The sequence below is a fragment of the Malus sylvestris genome, chromosome 12, assembly GCF_916048215.2.
Source record: "Malus sylvestris chromosome 12, drMalSylv7.2, whole genome shotgun sequence".
Classification (NCBI taxonomy): Eukaryota; Viridiplantae; Streptophyta; class Magnoliopsida; order Rosales; family Rosaceae; genus Malus; species Malus sylvestris.
The window spans coordinates 11,391,820-11,412,103 of NC_062271.1; the positions used below are offsets into that span (position 1 = coordinate 11,391,820).

The 20,284-nt window shown below is 40.5% G+C and overlaps 1 protein-coding gene and 1 long non-coding RNA gene across 2 annotated transcripts; both read left to right on the forward strand.

The window, feature by feature from the left end:
- Nucleotides 1-6,543: 6,543 nt before the first annotated feature.
- On the forward strand, nucleotides 6,544-10,231 carry LOC126592153 (uncharacterized). The gene is made up of 6 exons (XM_050257900.1): nucleotides 6,544-6,614; nucleotides 6,700-6,870; nucleotides 7,006-7,126; nucleotides 7,542-7,608; nucleotides 8,413-10,091; nucleotides 10,207-10,231. Exons 5-6 carry the CDS (start codon nucleotides 8,779-8,781, stop codon nucleotides 10,229-10,231), a joined length of 1,338 nt encoding a protein of 445 aa, XP_050113857.1. The 5' UTR covers nucleotides 6,544-6,614; nucleotides 6,700-6,870; nucleotides 7,006-7,126; nucleotides 7,542-7,608; nucleotides 8,413-8,778.
- A 3,616-nt stretch (nucleotides 10,232-13,847) lies between these two features.
- LOC126592421 (uncharacterized) lies at nucleotides 13,848-15,698 on the forward strand. The gene is made up of 4 exons (XR_007612636.1): nucleotides 13,848-14,012; nucleotides 14,148-14,268; nucleotides 14,684-14,750; nucleotides 15,555-15,698. It is a non-coding gene; the product is annotated as an uncharacterized LOC126592421 (long non-coding RNA).
- Nucleotides 15,699-20,284: the final 4,586 nt, after the last annotated feature.

Sequence of the window (20,284 nt, forward strand, 5' to 3'; positions counted from 1 at the left end):
GATTCTTCATCAACAGCTAGTTCTGGCAACAAAGTTATCCCACTAAGGTCAACAGAGTCAAAGCCTATCCAAGGGAGGACACAAAGCCCAGAAGCGCTCAAACCTCGCTTCTAAGGCCCCGAACTTCAAGAATAAGGGCAAAGCACCTGAAACCCTGGACACGGATATGTGTTATCGCTGTAGTTCAAATGACCATTGGTCCCGTGTTTGCCGAGCTCCCAAGAAGGTTGTAGATGAATATCATTCTCATCGTAAGAAGTTTGAATCAAACTTCATGAAAGTGGACGAATCGGAGACTACAAAGATTGAGGTTTCTGACTTTCAGGAGGATACCACCCCTATGGAAGATTAGAATCTTAGACATAGACTTATATCTAGTTGAAATAAGACAATTGGGGCCGAATTCCACCTAGTGGCCAAATCCCCCATTGTTTTTGGTTTATTTTTGAACAATTTTCGTTTATGTTTGGATTATTTGTTGGTGATTTTGTTTTTGGATATTAAGTTTTAATTAATTACCATCCTTGAATAAATGAAATTATTTTGAATTGATATTTTTTTTTCAAAACTTTTATGCATATGACCAATTCAAATTAATTTTTCATTCTAGGTATGACTAGTGAGAAAGTTAGTTGTCTGGCAGATAGTGCAACCATGCACACAGTTTTGCGTGAATGCATCTATTTCACTAACTTCATACCTAAGAATGCACCTCTGACAACCCTTTCAGGCCCATCCAACCTGATAAAAGGATACGATAAGGCCCGTATAATGTTGTCCAATGGTACAATCTTGACCATTTTTGAGGCACTATATTCTCCACGTTCCAGAAGAACGTTGTTGAGTGTCAAGGACATTAGAGATAACAATTTCCACGTTGAAACCCATGTAGAAAACGGAGTTGAATTTGTATGCATAACTTCCTATGAATATGGCCAGAAGCATATTCTAGAGAAGATGGAGTGTATCCCAAGTGAATTGTATACTACGACATTACGCCCCATTGAATGACACTATGTGGCCGGCCCTACTACTATGACCGCGCACGAAATTACACTTTGGCATGATTGTTTGGAACATTCTGGACAAATAGCAATGTGCCATATCCTCAAATCTTCACACAGGCATCCACTAACCCGAAGTTTAGCTTTAATCCAAGGAATCGCATGCCAAACATGTTCTATGGGAAAACTTATTACTAAGCCTTCTTATGACAAGATTCGTTTGAATCCTCCCATTTTTTACAATGAATTCAGGGGGATATTTGTGGACCGATTCACCCTCCCGGCGGACCATTTAGATACTTTATGGTTTTGGTTGACGCTTCCACACGTTGGTCACACGTGTGCTTGTTGTCCACAAGAAATGTTGCATTCTCCAAACTATTGGCTCAGGTTATCAAGCTCAAGGCTTACCACCCTAATTATCTAATCCAATCTATTCGATTGGAAAATACTGGAGAATTCACATCTAAAGCTTTTGATGACTATTGCATATCGGTTGGGGTTAAAGTTGAACATCTTGTACCCCATGTTCACACCCAGAATGGCCTGGTAGAGGCTTTCATTAAGTGCTTATAAATGATTGCTCGATCTTTGGTCATATGTACCAAGCTCTTGATCGCTGCTTGGGGCCATGCAATATTGCACACAGCAAAGTTGGTCCGTCTGAAGCCTGTTGCGATAACCATTTAGTGCCATTCAGTTGATTACTAGATACGAACCCGACATATTGCATTTTTGCGTTTTTGGTTGTGCGTATATGTGCCAATCTTGCCACCCTTACGTACAAAAATGGGGCCTCAACGAAGGATGGGAATCTATGTAAAATATGATTCTCCTTCGATTATTCGTTACTTAGAACCTTTGATAGGCGATCTGTTTACCGCTCATTTCACGAATTGTCACTTCTATAAGACAGTCTTCTCATCGTTAGGGGGAGATAAGAACGTCAGTGTTCCTGAAGAATGACATGAATTATCATGGACGACTCCTATTTTGTCTCATTGAGATCCTTGCATCGCTTAGTCTAAGACTGAAATGCAGCGCATATTAAATCTTCAGAGCACAGCTTAGAGCATGCCAGATGCTTTCACTGATCTAGCGCGTGTGACAATATCACACATTCTAGCTGCGAATACGCCTGCAAAGATGGATGTACCAAATGTATGATGGACTACCCTCCTGGAAGCCTGGGACACCAATCTTGGTGATCCACGTACATTAGCGGCTAGCTAATAGAGGAAAACCATAGCACAAGGTCCTGAAGAGCCTACCGTGAATCCGACTATTGCTTACTCATTCTACCCAACTAATGAGGAAATTCTAGAATATGGAAATGTCCTTGAAGAGACGAATCCTTCTCCCGAGAATTATGAGATCTTGATCTATTATGCTAGCATAGATGATGTGTGGCGTAGAAATGAGATGATTGTGGACGATGCATTAGCATTTGCAGTAACTATTGAGATCATGTTGAGTGATAGGAGCATATTTATGCGACTTAGTTAGCTTGTTTTCTTTCATTTATGTTGTTAATTCATAGTTATTTTAGTATTTTAAGCTATTTTCGTGTGTTTGTAGGTTCAAAGGGCTAAAATAGCAAGAAAATGCGTTTTGGAGCCTTTCGGAGCAGTTTTGGGCTTGGAATGAATATCACATGCATGGAGTAAGGTGGATGGACAAAATTGAAGACCAAAAGAGGTTAGGATTATGCTGAAGTTATGAAGAAATTAATTCAAGAAAAGGAACTAAAGGATGCAAGCAAGAAAGAAGGACTGTTAGCCAAAGTTACCTTATTTTGTCCTAAACTTTCATAATCCTTCACCATTTAATTTCCAGCTGCAAGGAGGATCTTTAATTAAATTAGGAGACTTAATTAGACCTAATTACATTCCTAAAAACTCCTCTTCCTTGCCGCACAAGCCCTTTCCTTTCCCCATTTCCCTTGCACGGCAAGGGATTTCCCTTTCCTTTTCTTCCTTGCCGCACCCTACCTTCCCTTTTCCTCTTGGGATTCTGACTTGTTACCCTTTTCTTGGAGGATTTGGAGTATTAAATCCTTCCCAATTTAATTCCCAGCCATGCCTTCCCTTACCCTATAAATATAAGTCATTGCTGCACCATTCCATCATCCATCAACACATCCATTCACTACCATTCACACTTTCAACCATTCTTCCATACAAATCACCACTTAAACCTTCACCCAACCCTTATGCCACAACAAAGAGAAGAAGGAGGACCCTTGGAGTGCTTGTTATTCAAGTTTGGATTACTGGATCATTCTTAGGTGTAATCTATCTTTTGATTTCAATGTTTAAGTTTGTTTATCTTTGTTTTGTGAACATAAGGAGCTAAACCCCTTTGAGCTAGGGGGAATTTCGAAACCATGAACATATTTGCATTATGAATTGACTAATTCAAGTTGTGATTTCATAAAGTGTGAATGCAATTTGCTTAACTGTTTTATTCAAAACTTATTCTTGTATGTTGATTAAGGAGGCCTACTTAGTTTGCATGCTTGAATATGCTAGAATATAAGGGAGTTTCACATAATCGTTACAAACTTATATTCACAAGTAGTGAAAGTTGCTGGTCACGATCGTGTTAAGTTAAATTCCTAGCATGAGTATCATGATGTCATAGTTACGAATGCTTTGTCAATGCTTATGATTTTCATAGAGCTTAATGATCTTTGATTGTATTTCTATTATGATGTGCATATAGGGGACTATTGAAGAATAATTTGGGTTGATGATGCGTATCCCATCCAATTCAATGATTTAAGGAAAATCTGAGGGTTAATTAGTGATGGCACGGTTAATCTTGGGCATTGTCATTCATGGTTTATCGAAAAAGCAACTCGAGGTCGATTTGTATGCAAGTGTGTCATGTGTGGAGAAGGACCCTCTAGCTAGCCCATCATCCATTTAATTCACCAAATTCGTCCAACTTTGTTGAAGTCTTTAATTCACTTGTTTTCACTTTAATTTCGTCCAAGACCCAATCCCTTTTACTTTAGAGTGTTAAACTAGTTAGAATTTGTCCAACTTTGTGTCTGTTATTGTTTTGAGTCAAATTAAAGTTAGAATTCGTCCAAATAACTCCCTAGAGTCTGTTTTGAGTCTATGTGCTTGCTTTGTGCTGTTTTGAGTCATTCTAGTTAGTTTTGAGTCTTTTCAGTTTGTTTTGAGTTCTTTGAATCTAGTTAAATGTTTTTAGCCTAGTTTTGTGTTTTTGAGTCAGTTTAGAGTAGATTAGCAATCCCTCCTAATCCCCGGTCTAGAACGATCCCTACTTACATTTTTACTTCAATTGTCAATAAGAGGGTTTAATTTGAGTGTTGTTTTATTTCACATCATTGAGCGATGACATTAAACCGCATTCTGTTGATGAATGTCAACGTAGAACTCATTGGTCAAACTGGAAACAAGCAATCCAAGTCGAACTCGATTCGCTTACGAAATGTAAGTTGTTTGGACCTGTAGCTCCTACTCCTACACATGTGAAGCCCGTTGGCTACAAGTGGGTTTTCGTTCAGAAGCATAATGAGAAGAATGAAATTGTGCGTTACAAAGCTCTATATGCAGCTGATGAACATAGTAATCACGTATCTCTATGAGGATCTTGATACGAAAATATATAGACTTACATTGACTGGTTCAAATATTTCCAAACCCCAAAATACACTCTCAATTCGGCTAAGGCATTCACTCTACAATTTGAAACAATCTGGAAGAATGTGGTATAATCGTTTGAGTGAGTATTTGACTAGTCAGGGATATGTGAACAATGAACTATGCCCTTATGTGTTCATTAAGAAGTCACATTCCAGATTTACGATTGTTGCAGTATATGTCGATGACATGAACCTCATCGGAACTCCTGAAGAGCTCGCGAGAACTCTTGCGCACCTGAAGTCAGAATTTGAGATGAAAGATCTAGGTAAAACTCAATACTGTCTCGGTCTCGAGATAAAGCATTGTTCGGATGGTATCCTAGTACATTAATCGAACTACACCCAAAAGGTGTTGCGTCGCTTTAATGAGGATAAAATCGAAGCCTTCGAGTACTCCTATGGTCGTTCAACCGCTAGATGCAAAATGAGATCCCTTCCGTCCGAAAGAGGATAATGAAGAGATTTTGGAGCCTAAAGTTCCTTATCTAAGTGCAATAGGCGCTTTATTGTACTTAGTTCAATGCACTAGACCCGACATCTCCTTCGCTGTTAATCTTTTGGCAAGATATAGTAATGCACCTACATGTAGACACTGGATTGGCGTGAAAGACATCTTCCGTTACCTTAAGGGTACTACGGATTTGGGCTTGTTCTATCCCTATGAATCCTCGAATGATGCCGTACCCTATAGTCCTTGAGTTGATTCTTGCCTCATTGGTTATGCCGATGCAAGATACTTATCTGATCCGCATAAGGCGCATTCTCAAATGAGTTATGTCTTTATCGTTGGAGGCATTGCAATCTCTTGGAGGTCAAGTAAACAAACCTTAGTTGCCACTTCGTCTAACCATGTTGAAATTCTCACCTTACATGAAGCAACTTGAGAATGCTTTTGGTTGAGAGCAGTAATGAGCCATATTTGAAATTCCTACGATCTTCATCCCGCCGTTAATGTCTCGACGATGATCTTTGAAGACAACGCAGCATGCATCGATCAGCTCAAGAAGGGTTACATCAAAGAAGATAACACCAAGCACATTGCACTGAAGTTTTTCTTTTCACATCAACAACAAAAGCATCAGAAGATTGAAAATCCATTCATAAGACAATCTGGCCGACCTCTTCACCAAATCACTGCCAAAGGCGACGTTTCAGAAGCTCGTTCATGGAATTGGTATGCGTAAACTTTTTGAGTTGTAACTTTGCTATTTCTTTTTGGAATTTTATCAAACTCAGGGGGAGTATCCTGTATATACTTGCTTGATCTTAATGTAATCTTTTCCCCTATGATTAGGAGCATTTTTCCCACTAGGTTTTTGCTACCTAACTAGGTTTTAACGAGGCACCCACCTTGGGCTGGTCATATCCCTGATGACGTCATTTAGATGTTTCTTTTGACTTTGCAGTTGTCACGCATTTTTCCTTAGACTATGGATTTTGTCCCTACTCGGGTTTTTTTGCCATAGCCTTAGGGTTATTTTGGTGAGACTTACTACTTATGCAAGTTCCTACCATATTGAGAATAAGCGTTGTTACTTAAAATCAGTGTCGATGAGTCGACTTCCTCAACTTCTGCATGATGCTAAATCTACCTTGAGTATTTACACACTCAAGGGGGAGTGTTGTAAACATTCTTAGTTTAAGTGTGATTGTGTAAATCCTTAATTAGATTTGATTCTAGTTATCTTTTCCTATTGTATCTTGTATTCCTTGGGAATGAAGGAATATCTTATCTCCTTTACTACTATAAATAAAGGCACAATATAGCAGGGATAACAACACACACATTCCCTTATAATTCTACAAATACATCTCTCTCTCTCTCTCTCTTCTCCTTGTCGCTGGCCACCCTAAACTTGTCATGTCACAGCCCGTCCCGGAGGTACTTTTGACGGGAATGTGAAATAACAGAATTGCCCTTATTGGACATTAAGGTACGTAGGTACGTAACGTTATTTTGAAAATAGCATTGGTTGGATGGGATTTTATTGGAAATTGATTTTTGGTATGTTTGGTTAGGATGAAATGGAGGGTGTGGATTAATTTGGACCACACATGACCTTCCTCTCTCCCTCTCCTTTCCCCGTGCTTTCCCTGTCTCTGTCTCTCTCGAACTCACACCCTCACACACCCATATCGTACGGACCACCACCAAAACCCTTCAAAACTTGACGGATCGGGGCAAATAAGGTATGTATCTTCATCGTTTTGACGTCCTGAGTTCATTGGTGCTAGTTTTAGGAAGTGAAACCTTCGATTTCACGTAGATCCCGAACCTCCATTTTTGAAGTACTGTTCATGCGAACGTAAAATGTTGTGTTTCAGGAGATTTCAAGCTTGTGGTGAGCTTTAGGAGGTCCTAAGGAAGCTCGGGGACGTTCGTTGGAGAGTTTTGGACGTCGGGATCGTAGGTTTCAAGTTTGGCCGAACCCTTGGTTTTTGCAAGGTGAGATTTCGTAGTTTTTAGGCCTTAAAACTAGTCCAACGTGATAGTACACTCTTAGGGCTTCAATTTGGTATAAAATACGAAGAAAATAGGTGAAAAACGAAGGAGAACAGTGAGTTTGAAAATCGGCCGGAGTTCGGCCGGAGTCCGGCCACCGGAGAACCAGTCCGGCGAGGCCCTGCGAAGAAGACGACACGTGCGCTGCACGTGCTGCGCGTGGCCAGCGCGTGGACCCGTGCCACGTGTGGCGCGTGGGGCTTCCAAAAAAATTTTCTAAAAATTTCTCGACGCTCGTGACGTCGAGTAGGTCGATGTGGTATATTCATATACCAGAATTGAGCATCGTATGAGAAGTTATTTCGAATTATTGGTGATATGCTTAAAATTAATGTTTTTATAGTTGTTTCGCATATAGGTGAGACGTATCCCGAGGACGACCGCATCGAGGGACGCCACGGGGGTTACGACCCGTCGACTTATCAGTGAGTGGGCAGTTTTGTTTTCGTATTACCTATATGCTATTGTTTTCCCAGAAAATGCATTTATATGAGAAAACGTTTTTAAAATGCCATGCATAGAATTATTTGGAAAAGGTGAATTTCACATGAGTTATATGATTGATATATGATGCATACATGTTGCATGGTGCTGTGGAGGCACAGGTAAGTCAGGTGAGTTCATTTATTCATTGAATTGTTGTTGTTGAGATGTTTTGAGCTCATAACCTGCACCCTAGGTGTTAGTGCTTATATTATTCACCACACCGCACGCTCGCCTTGGATCCAAGTAGGTGGATGTCGTACAGACCATGTGAGGGTTCCGACATGCTAGTCGTATAGATCACTAGGCGTGATTCCGACTAGTGGGTGATCTTAGTTATGCGCGCTGATGATATGATGAGAGAAGCACTAGAGCGTATTTTTACACCTTTCATCGTATAGACTACCTTACGTAGTTCCGAGTGATGTGCAGAGTAGGGCCGTATAGGTCACTGTGGTGACTCCGGCTTAGTGGGATTTTGAGCTATTGAATTAATCGTATAGGACCAACTGCAGGGTCTCCGATTGATTCCTTATTTCACCTGATTTATATTTTGATTTATGGCATGGCATGTTTTCTTGAAAATGTTAAAGATTTGAGATTTAAATGTTGAGATTTTATATGGTTATATATTTCTGGGAAAGTATACAGGTTTTTACGGCGAGGGGATATAACTGTTTTAATGAAATGTTTTGGAAAACTAATTTGTTTTACTGACCCACTCATTTTGTTTTGCGCCCCTCCAGGTTCTAGTTTAGCGGTGGTTGGCTCACGAGGTCCTTTCCGGCTTTCTGACAGATTTGGGACATGTAGGACTCACCTGAGGGTGATGTATTCTTATTTTAGTCCTACTTGACTGCAGATAACCTATGCTCTGAACTTATGTGTTTACTTGTAAACTCGTCCGGTTATGTCCGTATGTGGTTATGTTTGAGTTTGGTTTGAATTTCTGTTGATTTATGTTGTTATTACGCTTCCGTGTCGTGCTTATGGTTACGTCACGCCCACGTGACGGCCAGCACACCTGGATCCTCCGGATCAGGGTGTGTCAGTTTGGTATCAGAGCTTAGGTTGCAGTCCTGTAAATTTGTTAATGTCTTAACGATCTTTTGATGTTTTCTGTCAGAATCATGCCGCCTCGTAGAGAGCGTAGAGAGTCCCGCCGTACTTCTGAACCTAATTTCCCGGATATTACTCAGTTAGGGGAAGCGATGGCCCAGGCTTTACAGAATGTGATTCGTCCTCCCCCTCCTCCGAGGACACCTCTGGAGACCATGTACAACTTGAAGTTAGATCGGTTTATGGGTAATGAAAGTCATGAGGGGGCAGAGAAATGGCTTGATCATATTGAGAAAACTTTCCAGGTGATGCAGAGTCAGGGGAATCTCCCTGCTAATAGGTGGGTGGAGACCACCACTTGGTTTTTGGGTCGTGAACCAGCAGCATGGTGGATAAATCAGGCTAGGTACATGTCACCTGAGACGGCAGCCGACTGGAAAGTATTCAAAGAGCATTTTATGAAGAGATTCGTTCCTCCTGAGTATATTGACCGTAAGAAGCAGGAATTCACCAGGTTGAAACAGAGAAATATGTCGGCACATGAATATTATAGAAAGTTTACTGATTTGTCTCGTTATGACACTGATACAGCTGGTAATCAGGGAGAGATGCTTCGACGTTTCAAGTTGGGATCTAAGAAGAAGTGGCGTACTTTTGCCAATGCACTCCCCTGCGCTGATTATCATGAGTATTTCGAGATTTTGGTTAGGATGGAGGACTCTGATAATCTTCCTGACAGTGAGGATGACGAGGACAAGAATGAGGGTCAGAAGAAGAATGACAAAGGTAAGGGTATTTCTATTCCTGGACCTCGACAGACTCAGAATTTTAAGAAGAGTGGAGTGAGTTCGAGTTTTTCTAGTAGGGGATATAGTTTTACTAGCCCGAGGAGAGGTGGTGGAAGATTTTCTGGTGGACCCAGATTTCAGGGTCAGAGGGATGCTGGTGGATCTGGCGCTCCATGGTGCCGCCGTTGTAACTTCCGTCACCATGGTGAGCGTAGGAGAGGTACTGGTGCCTGCTTTACGTGTGGGCAGATGGGACATCGGGCTTCTCAGTGCCCCCAGGGTCAACAGAGACCACAGCAGACCACTATACCACCTCCAGCACCAGTTCAGCAGAGTTTGGGACCGGGTGGTTATGGCCAGCCGAGTCGTGGTGGTGTTTACCACTATCAGGGGGATGCTGCTCCGTATGCTCCCGGACCTTATCAGTATTCCCAGGAGCCTTACTCTCAGGCTGGATATTCTCAGGATTTTGGAGGTTATTCATCTTATTCCTCTATGCCAGCTGGTGGATCGCAGTGGTATCAGGGAGGCCAACCCCGTCAGGGGGAAGTTGCTACTGGTGGTGCAGGATCATCCAGGCAGCCTAGTCAGCCAGGCCAGGGACGTAATCCTCAGGGACGAGGTAATCAGGGCAATAGAGGCCGAGGTGGACGACAGCAGGCTCAGGGGCGAATTAATCATATTTCTTTGCAGGAGGCTCAGAACCATCCAGACTTGATTATGGGTACGTTGAATGTTCTTGGTCATTTTGCTAAGGTTTTGATTGATTGTGGTGCTACGCACTCTGTGATTTCTCATACGTTTGCTCAAATAACCCAACCTCACCCTTCACCTCTAGGATTTGATTTAGAGTTTGCCATGCCTAGAGGAGATAAATGTATTGTGGATAGTGTGTATCTGGGGTGTCCAGTGATGGTTGAGGGCGTGATTATGTCCGCTGATCTTATTCCGTTAGATATTGTGGATTTTGATGTGATTTTAGGGGCCGATTGGTTACACCATAATCGTGCCCATATTGATTGTTATGGTAAATCAGTTACTTTTTATCGTCCTGGATTACCCGAGGTTACTTTTGTGGGCGAGAGAAGTGGGGTGAGACATGGAGTTATTTCTGCCATAAGGGCGAGGAAATTATTATCGAAGGGTTGTCAGGGATATTTGGCACATGTGGTATTAAATGATGTTGCTCCTACTAGTATAGAAGAAGTTGGTGTGGTCAGACATTATCCGGATGTTTTCCCTGATGATTTGCCGGGATTGCCGCCAGACAGAGAGGTGGAATTCTCTATTGATTTGCTTCCAGGTACGGACCCTATATCTCTGACTCCTTATAGAATGGCTCCTGCTGAGTTGAGGGAATTAAAAATCCAGTTGCAAGAATTACTTGATAAAGGTTTTATTCGACCTAGTTCTTCACCTTGGGGTGCCCCAGTATTATTTGTGAGGAAGAAGGATGGAACTTTTCGATTGTGTATTGATTATAGACAATTGAACCGGGTAACGATTAAAAACCGTTATCCATTGCCTCGCATTGATGATTTGTTCGATCAGCTGAAAGGTGCGTGTGTATTTTCTAAGATTGATTTGAGATCTGGATATTATCAATTGAAGATTAAAGAAGATGATGTACCTAAGACGGCTTTCCGAACTCGGTACGGACATTATGAATTTTCGGTTATGCCGTTTGGGTTGACTAATGCACCTGCAGCTTTTATGAGATTAATGAATGAGGTATTCCAGAAATATCTTGATAAATTCGTTATTGTTTTTATTGACGATATTCTGGTATACTCTAAGTCCCAAGCAGATCATATCCGACGCCTTAATTTGGTGTTAAGGAAATTAAGGGAGCATCAGTTGTATGCGAAGTTCAGTAAATGTCAGTTTTGGTTGACTGAAGTGGCATTTTTGGGGCATGTTGTATCAGCTCAAGGTATTCAAGTTGATCCTCAAAAGATTGCAGCAGTGGAGAATTGGGAGCAACCTCGAACCGTCACGGAGGTACGAAGCTTTCTTGGCTTAGCAGGTTATTATCGACGGTTCGTTCAGGATTTCTCTATGATTGCTTTACCGTTGACAAAGTTGACCAGGAAGGATGTTAAATTTGAGTGGGATGAGAATTGTGAGCGGAGTTTTCAGCAATTGAAGTATTGCCTCACTCATGCACCGGTGTTGGTACTTCCCGACGATAGCGGTAATTTTGAGATATATAGTGATGCTTCATTAAATGGTTTGGGATGTGTTTTGATGCAGCATAATAAGGTGATTGCCTATGCTTCTAGGCAGTTGAAAAATCATGAAAGGAACTATCCTACTCACGATCTTGAATTGGCAGCAATTGTTTTTGCTTTGAAAATTTGGAGACATTATTTGTATGGTGAGAAGTGTAAGATCTTCACTGATCATAAGAGTCTTCAGTACTTATTCACCCAGCATGATCTTAATCTTCGTCAGCGAAGGTGGATGGAATTGCTAAGTGATTATGATTGTTCTATTGAATACCATCCAGGTCGTGCTAATGTAGTAGCGGATGCACTGAGTAGGAAACCGCAAGGTAGACTTAATGCCCTATATGCTAGTCGTGTTCCTCTTCTTGCTGAACTGAGGGCAACTGGAGTAAGATTGGAGTGGGAGAATCAAGGTGGAGCATTTCTTGCTAGTTTTCAAGTCAGGCCAGTTTTGGTGAAGCGTATACTTGCATCTCAAATGGTGGATGAAGAAATTCAGGAGTTGGTTCAGTTAAGAAGTGAAGGGAAAAAGAAAGACCTCAGAATTCGGGAATCAGATGGTATGCTCATGCAAGAAAACAGAATGTATGTTCCGAATAATGAGGAATTGAAGAAGGAAATTCTAGACGAAGCACATTGTTCAGCTTATGCGATGCATCCGGGAGGAACAAAAATGTATCATACCATTCGACCATTTTATTATTGGCCGGGTATGAAAAGAGAAATTGCAGAATATGTGAGCAGGTGTATTATTTGCCAGCAAGTGAAAGCAGAAAGAAAGAAGCCCTTTGGGCGAATGCAACCCCTTCCTGTTCCCCAGTGGAAATGGGAAAATATAACCATGGATTTCGTGTATAAACTTCCTCGTACGCGAAATGGATTTGATGGTATTTGGGTGATTGTGGATCGACTCACCAAGTCGGCGCATTTCATTCCAGTGAGGGAGAAATATCCTCTGAATAAATTGGCTAAGTTGTTTATTTCGAAGATTGTCAAGTATCATGGAGTCCCAGTAAATATTATCTCCGATCGAGACCCGAGGTTTACTTCTAAATTTTGGGTGGCTTTTCAGGAAGCTCTGGGTACTCAATTACTGTATAGCACAGCTTATCATCCTCAAACTGATGGGCAATCAGAGAGGACCATTCAGACGTTGGAAGATATGTTGAGATCTTCGGTATTACAATTTGGTGATTCTTGGCATGATCGTCTGGACTTAATGGAGTTTGCTTATAATAACAGTTTTCACTCGAGCATTGGTATGTCCCCATTCGAGGCACTTTATGGTAGGGCGTGTCGAACGCCATTGTGTTGGTCTGAGGTTGGTGAACAGGTATTAGAAGGCCCCGAGATCGTGGATGAGACGACTCAAAATGTTCAGGTAATTAAGTCAAACCTGAAAGCAGCCCAGGATCGACATAAGAGTTTAGCGGATCGGCATACTACTGATCGAGTGTATGATGTGGGTGATTGGGTATTCTTGAAATTGTCGCCTTGGAGAGGTGTAGTACGATTTGGGAAAAGAGGAAAGTTAAGCCCGAGATATATTGGACCTTATGTGATCACTGAAAGAGTTGGTGAAGTTGCCTATCGGTTGGAACTGCCTCCGGAGTTATCTAAGGTCCATAATGTGTTCCACGTCTCTATGCTTCGGCATTATATTTCTGATCCTTCTCATGTGATCCCTCCTCAACCGTTAGAGATTAATCCGGATTTGACGTATGATGAGGAACCGGTCACTATCTTGGATTGGAAAGATAAGGTTCTAAGGAACAAGACGGTGAGTTTGGTCAAGGTGTTGTGGAGGAATCATTCTGTGGAGGAAGCTACTTGGGAGACGGAAGACCGGATGAGAGAGGTGTACCCAAGGTTATTTTACGAGTATTAATTGATTTATTTGGTTATGGGAATTTCGGGGACGAAATTCTATAAGGAGGGGAGATTGTCACAGCCCGTCCCGGAGGTACTTTTGACGGGAATGTGAAATAACAGAATTGCCCTTATTGGACATTAAGGTACGTAGGTACGTAACGTTATTTTGAAAATAGCATTGGTTGGATGGGATTTTATTGGAAATTGATTTTTGGAATGTTTGGTTAGGATGAAATGGAGGGTGTGGATTAATTTGGACCACACATGACCTTCCTCTCTCCCTCTCCTTTCCCCGTGCTTTCCCTGTCTCTGTCTCTCTCGAACTCATACCCTCACACACCCATATCGTACGGACCACCACCAAAACCCTTCAAAACTTGACGGATCGGGGCAAATAAGGTATGTATCTTCATCGTTTTGACGTCCTGAGTTCATTGGTGCTAGTTTTAGGAAGTGAAACCTTCGATTTCACGTAGATCCCGAACCTCCATTTTTGAAGTACTGTTCATGCGAACGTAAAATGTTGTGTTTCAGGAGATTTCAAGCTTGTGGTGAGCTTTAGGAGGTCCTAAGGAAGCTCGGGGACGTTCGTTGGAGAGTTTTGGACGTCGGGATCGTAGGTTTCAAGTTTGGCCGAACCCTTGGTTTTTGCAAGGTGAGATTTCGTAGTTTTTAGGCCTTAAAACTAGTCCAACGTGATAGTACACTCTTAGGGCTTCAATTTGGTATAAAATACGAAGAAAATAGGTGAAAAACGAAGGAGAACAGTGAGTTTGAAAATCGGCCGGAGTTCGGCCGGAGTCCGGCCACCGGAGAACCAGTCCGGCGAGGCCCTGCGAAGAAGACGACACGTGCGCTGCACGTGCTGCGCGTGGCCAGCGCGTGGACCCGTGCCACGTGTGGCGCGTGGGGCTTCCAAAAAATTTTTCTAAAAATTTCTCGACGCTCGTGACGTCGAGTAGGTCGATGTGGTATATTCATATACCAAAATTGAGCATCGTATGAGAAGTTATTTCGAATTATTGGTGATATGCTTAAAATTAATGTTTTTATAGTTGTTTCGCATATAGGTGAGACGTATCCCGAGGACGACCGCATCGAGGGACGCCACGGGGGTTACGACCCGTCGACTTATCAGTGAGTGGGCAGTTTTGTTTTCGTATTACCTATATGCTATTGTTTTCCCAGAAAATGCATTTATATGAGAAAACGTTTTTAAAATGCCATGCATAGAATTATTTGGAAAAGGTGAATTTCACATGAGTTATATGATTGATATATGATGCATACATGTTGCATGGTGCTGTGGAGGCACAGGTAAGTCAGGTGAGTTCATTTATTCATTGAATTGTTGTTGTTGAGATGTTTTGAGCTCATAACCTGCACCCTAGGTGTTAGTGCTTATATTATTCACCACACCGCACGCTCGCCTTGGATCCAAGTAGGTGGATGTCGTACAGACCATGTGAGGGTTCCGACATGCTAGTCGTATAGATCACTAGGCGTGATTCCGACTAGTGGGTGATCTTAGTTATGCGCGCTGATGATATGATGAGAGAAGCACTAGAGCGTATTTTTACACCTTTCATCGTATAGACTACCTTACGTAGTTCCGAGTGATGTGCAGAGTAGGGCCGTATAGGTCACTGTGGTGACTCCGGCTTAGTGGGATTTTGAGCTATTGAATTAATCGTATAGGACCAACTGCAGGGTCTCCGATTGATTCCTTATTTCACCTGATTTATATTTTGATTTATGGCATGGCATGTTTTCTTGAAAATGTTAAAGATTTGAGATTTAAATGTTGAGATTTTATATGGTTATATATTTCTGGGAAAGTATACAGGTTTTTACGGCGAGGGGATATAACTGTTTTAATGAAATGTTTTGGAAAACTAATTTGTTTTACTGACCCACTCATTTTGTTTTGCGCCCCTCCAGGTTCTAGTTTAGCGGTGGTTGGCTCACGAGGTCCTTTCCGGCTTTCTGACAGATTTGGGACATGTAGGACTCACCTGAGGGTGATGTATTCTTATTTTAGTCCTACTTGACTGCAGATAACCTATGCTTTGAACTTATGTGTTTACTTGTAAACTCGTCCGGTTATGTCCGTATGTGGTTATGTTTGAGTTTGGTTTGAATTTCTGTTGATTTATGTTGTTATTACGCTTCCGTGTCGTGCTTATGGTTACGTCACGCCCACGTGATGGCCAGCACACCTGGATCCTCCGGATCAGGGTGTGTCATGTCAGATAAAATAGACCACAACAATTAAGATTGGAAGCTTGCTTTGTAACATTTTCACTATTTTTCAAGTCTAAATTTGGAAAGTTCGATTCGATTAGAAAATTTGGAAATAAAAATTTGAAACCTTGGTTTAGATTTGATATGTTCGAAAATTCATAATTCCACCCCTAAGATGTAGTATTAAATGATAGTAACATATTCTTACAGAGGTGCTCAAGTGCATACTTGTTACTAATCTATTTGGGTATGTTCCACAAAGTAATCTCATGATCTGAACCATTCATTTTTAGGTTTTCATTCATAGATCATCCTTTAAATAATTCATTCAAATTGAAAATAGTTGAGCCCTTTGAACATTATTGTGAACATTTCATGGTTTATCAACGCAGTGTTCGACTCTGTTAGAGAACTAAATGTCTACTGACTCCAGTGAAATTTTGCAGAGGTGATCTTTTAACCTTTAAAATGATGGTTCAGATTATAAAAAATGTTATGGAACAACACTAAACAAGTAATTAATGCCATGTTAAATAACTAACTAGTTAGCATTTGAGCATTGCTGTCTGAAGTTAACTCTTTCTTTCTTCTCTTCTTAATTTCTTTCAAGTTTTTTTGGAAACTTCCAATTGAGTTTTTTCGTATTTGTTGCGGGTTTTCTTATTCATTCATCTTTTACTGGAATTGTTGTCAATTCCTCGTTTTCAATTCACATTTCATTTGGAGATTCCGCATCAATGTCAATCCAGGGAGTATTTCTTTCTTTTGTTTTATTTATTTACTTTTTTTTATATGTCAATTTTCAGTTTAGTTTTTAATTCTTTTCAAATCATAATTTATTTCAGATTCTTTGATTTTATGCGTTCTTTCAACATTTCTCTCTCTGTTTTTATACAATACTAGCTTCTCGCAGGAGCGGAAAGTGTTGCTTGAGTTGTGTTGCAAACTATTACGCATCATAAATACATCACAATTGCGGTTTATAACCCAGATATAACAAAGAAAAGAGAAACATTGTCACTTAATACTAAGTCTAGTGGTATTCCTCTTATTTGTAAGTGAGAAGTCTTAAGTTCGATAATATCATTTTTTTTTAAAGAAAGAGAAACGTGTAAGTGTATAACTTATAAAAAACTAAATCACGACACCAACTTAATCACTTACCTGATGAAGACATTACTGCTTTAGTTAAAAGGGTTCTTCTACAACTCTGCACTACTGGATACAAGGCTTAATCAATGGGGCTTGAGTATCTGAAATTTTGTGTTTTTGTGAGAGCCCAGGGACCCTAGCTTTTTACCATAAACGATGGAGTTCAATAAGGACACTTCCCATTATGTAATCCTTATCAAACTATCTTTATCACCGTGAAAACTCTAATAAACATATCAGATAATAAAGTCCTAGTTCTATCGAGATTGCTTGATGCTATTATCCTTATTATACAATTTCTGATAAGCCATTCCACGTAGCTAATGTTAGTCTCCTTATTATTCCAAAACACTTTTACACGATAAACAAGTGTTTGCTCTCTATAGAACTTACATTCTCCCGCTAGAGCTAATACTTGTTTATCATGTACACTTATAGAAGTGGAATAATACTTGATTGGCCAAGAGACTAATATCAGCTAAACTCGATTACAAGTTCCTGTCATTAACAAGCATTCATAAAGAACCAAAGGGCATCACACTCCCACTGAAGAAGCACTGTCCCCATAGTCACTGTAATGAAGCTATATAACACATGAAACTCCAACAAGATATGTAATTTAATGTAAGACATGTTCGCATGTATATTCGAGTAACACATCTTACACTTGGTCCTCCACAAGATTGATAAAACAATCAATTCCAAATACTTCATAGTGAAGTCTTCAGGTTGTTTATTCTTTCTAACAATTCTGAGAATCATTATCCATCCTGCATTATAAAGAAATACATGCACTTTCATAACTAACTGCTGAGCTTGATAGGAAAACTTTAACAACCATTCAGCATTTCACTTTATTAGCTAAGTGTTCTTTATTATTAATATTCAAAACATTCAGAACTAGATAACTCGCAGAGGAAGAAATTAATACTTGGCTCCCACTAATTCACTGCATCAAAATCATCCAGCACTCCCATGCTCATCACATGCTTCTTGAACACCGCATTGGGCACTGCTTTGTTCATAGGATCTGCAATCATTGAACCTGTCTCCAAATAATCAATTTTAACTAACCCAGCCACAACTTTCTCTCTCGCAATGAGGTATTTAATGTCCAAGTTCCTAGTTGCAGCTGATCTCTTATTGTTCTTGGAGAAGAATATTGCAGCATTATTGTCACAGTAGATTTGGATTGGCCTTGCAATTGAATCAATAACTTTAAGTCCCATTATGAAATTCTTTAACCAAACAGCTTGGTTAACAGTCTCACAACAAGATAAATATTCAACTACCATTGTAGATGCAGCCACTGTGTCTTGTTTTACACTTTTCCAAGAAACAGCTCCACATGCCATCAAGAAAACATAACCTGATGTAGATTTAAGATCATCCAAACATCCAGCAAAATCGGAGTCATTATACCCTTCTAACACCAACTCATTTGTCCTTCTGAAAACCAACATATGTGCTTTAGTTCTTTGAAGATATCGCAACACTCTCTTTGCTGCATTCCAATGAGCTTCACCAGCATTCGATTGGAACCTTCCAAGTACACTTATTGTGAATGCAAGATCAGGTCTTATGCAGACCTGAGCATACATTAGGCTTCCTACCAAGGAAGCATATGGCTTATCTTCCATGATCTTTCTTTCCAAATCATTTTTAGGGCACTGCAACTTACTCAACTTTTCTCCCTTTGAAATCGGCCCTTCAGTAGTTCCACAACTGGACATGTTGAATCTTTTTAAAACCTTCTCTATATACCCTCTTTGCGATAGTCCCAACAAACCTCTCCTCCTGTCCCTTTTGATCTCAATCCCTAAGACATATGTTGCCTCTCCCAAGTCTTTCATTTCAAAATTTCTTTGCATGAAAGACTTTGTTTCACTTAATAAACTCTGACTATTAGTGGCAAGCAGTATATCATCAACATAAAGAATTAAAATGATAAAACTGCTCCCACTAACCTTCATGTAAATGCAGTTGTCAGAAAGATTTTTCAGTGAAACCATATTCTCTTACCACTTGATGAAACTTGAGGTACCATTGCCTCGATGCCTGCTTGAGTCCGTAAATTGATTTCTTCAACTTGCAGACCAAGTTATCTTTCCCTTCTTCTTTGAACTCATCTGGTTGTCTCATATAGATACACTCCTCTAAATCTCCATTTAAGAAGGTCGTTTTCACGTCCATTTGATGCAAAGTAAGATCAAAGTGTGCTACCATAGCCATGATAACCCTAAAAGCATCTTTGGTTGAAACTGGACTAAAGGTCTCTTTGTAATCAACACCCTCTCTTTGTGTAAATCCTTTCGTGACCAATCTAGCTTTGTGCCTTTCTATATTTCCATTCGAATCCCTTTTAGTTTTGAAAACCCACTTGCTTCCTATGAGTTTCATTCCTTCTGTCTGTTCAACTAATTCCCATACACGATTATTTTCCATTGAGGTCAACTCACTATTCATTGCTTATATCCACTTGTCAGCATTTGGTCTTGAGATTGCTTCTTTAAAACTTATAGGGTCATTAAATTCTGATAAATCAATGTCACTCTTAGCCAAGTATACAAAGTCTTCTAGTGTCGTAGGTTTCCTGACCCTAGTTGATCTTCTGAAATTAGTGATGGTGTCAATGTTGCCCTCTTGTATTTGATGTTGCTGACCCATGGTGGGTGCTGCTGCCTCAATTGTTGTGGTACCTTGATCATTATTTATCACTTCTTGAACTGTTGCATCAACCTCGTGATCCTCATCACATGCATCAGTTTCACTATCCTCCATATGCCCAACAATTTTAAGAAGTGGAGCTGCCGCACTTATCTCAGTTTCCATTGGTTGGACCGCGATTTCTTTTTCTTCTTCTTCAAATACAAAAGTGTCAACCTCAGTCCCAGAACCAGTATCGGTTTCATGCTCTAAGAAGATTGCCTTGCCAGTTTCAACTATTTTGGAAGTGTAATTAGGACAATAAAATCTAAAACCCTTCGACCTTTCTGCATACCCTACGAAAAAACAACTGATGGTCTTGGGATCGAGCTTTTTGTTGTTAGGACTATAAACTTTTGCTTCTGCTCTACAACCCCAAACATGAAGATGATTCAAGCTGGGTTTTCTCCCTGTCCACAGCTCAAAATGAGTACCCTCAACAGATTTTGATGGCACCCTATTTAAAATATAATTTGCAGTCTTCACTGCTTCTCCCCACAAAGAACTTGGCAAATTAGCTCTACATATCATGCTTCTTACCATGTCCATTAAGGTCCTGTTTCTTCTTT

What these genes read in the sequence shown, in the direction of transcription:
- LOC126592153 (XM_050257900.1), top strand. Translation starts at nt 8,779, where the DNA reads ATGTTTTCTGTCAGAATCATGCCGCCTCGTAGAGAGCGTAGAGAGTCC. An exon ending in GGTGGTGCAGGATCATCCAG is followed by an intron (nt 10,092 to 10,206) that starts GCAGCCTAGTCA and finishes ATTTCTTTGCAG; the next exon opens with GAGGCTCAGAACCATCCAGA.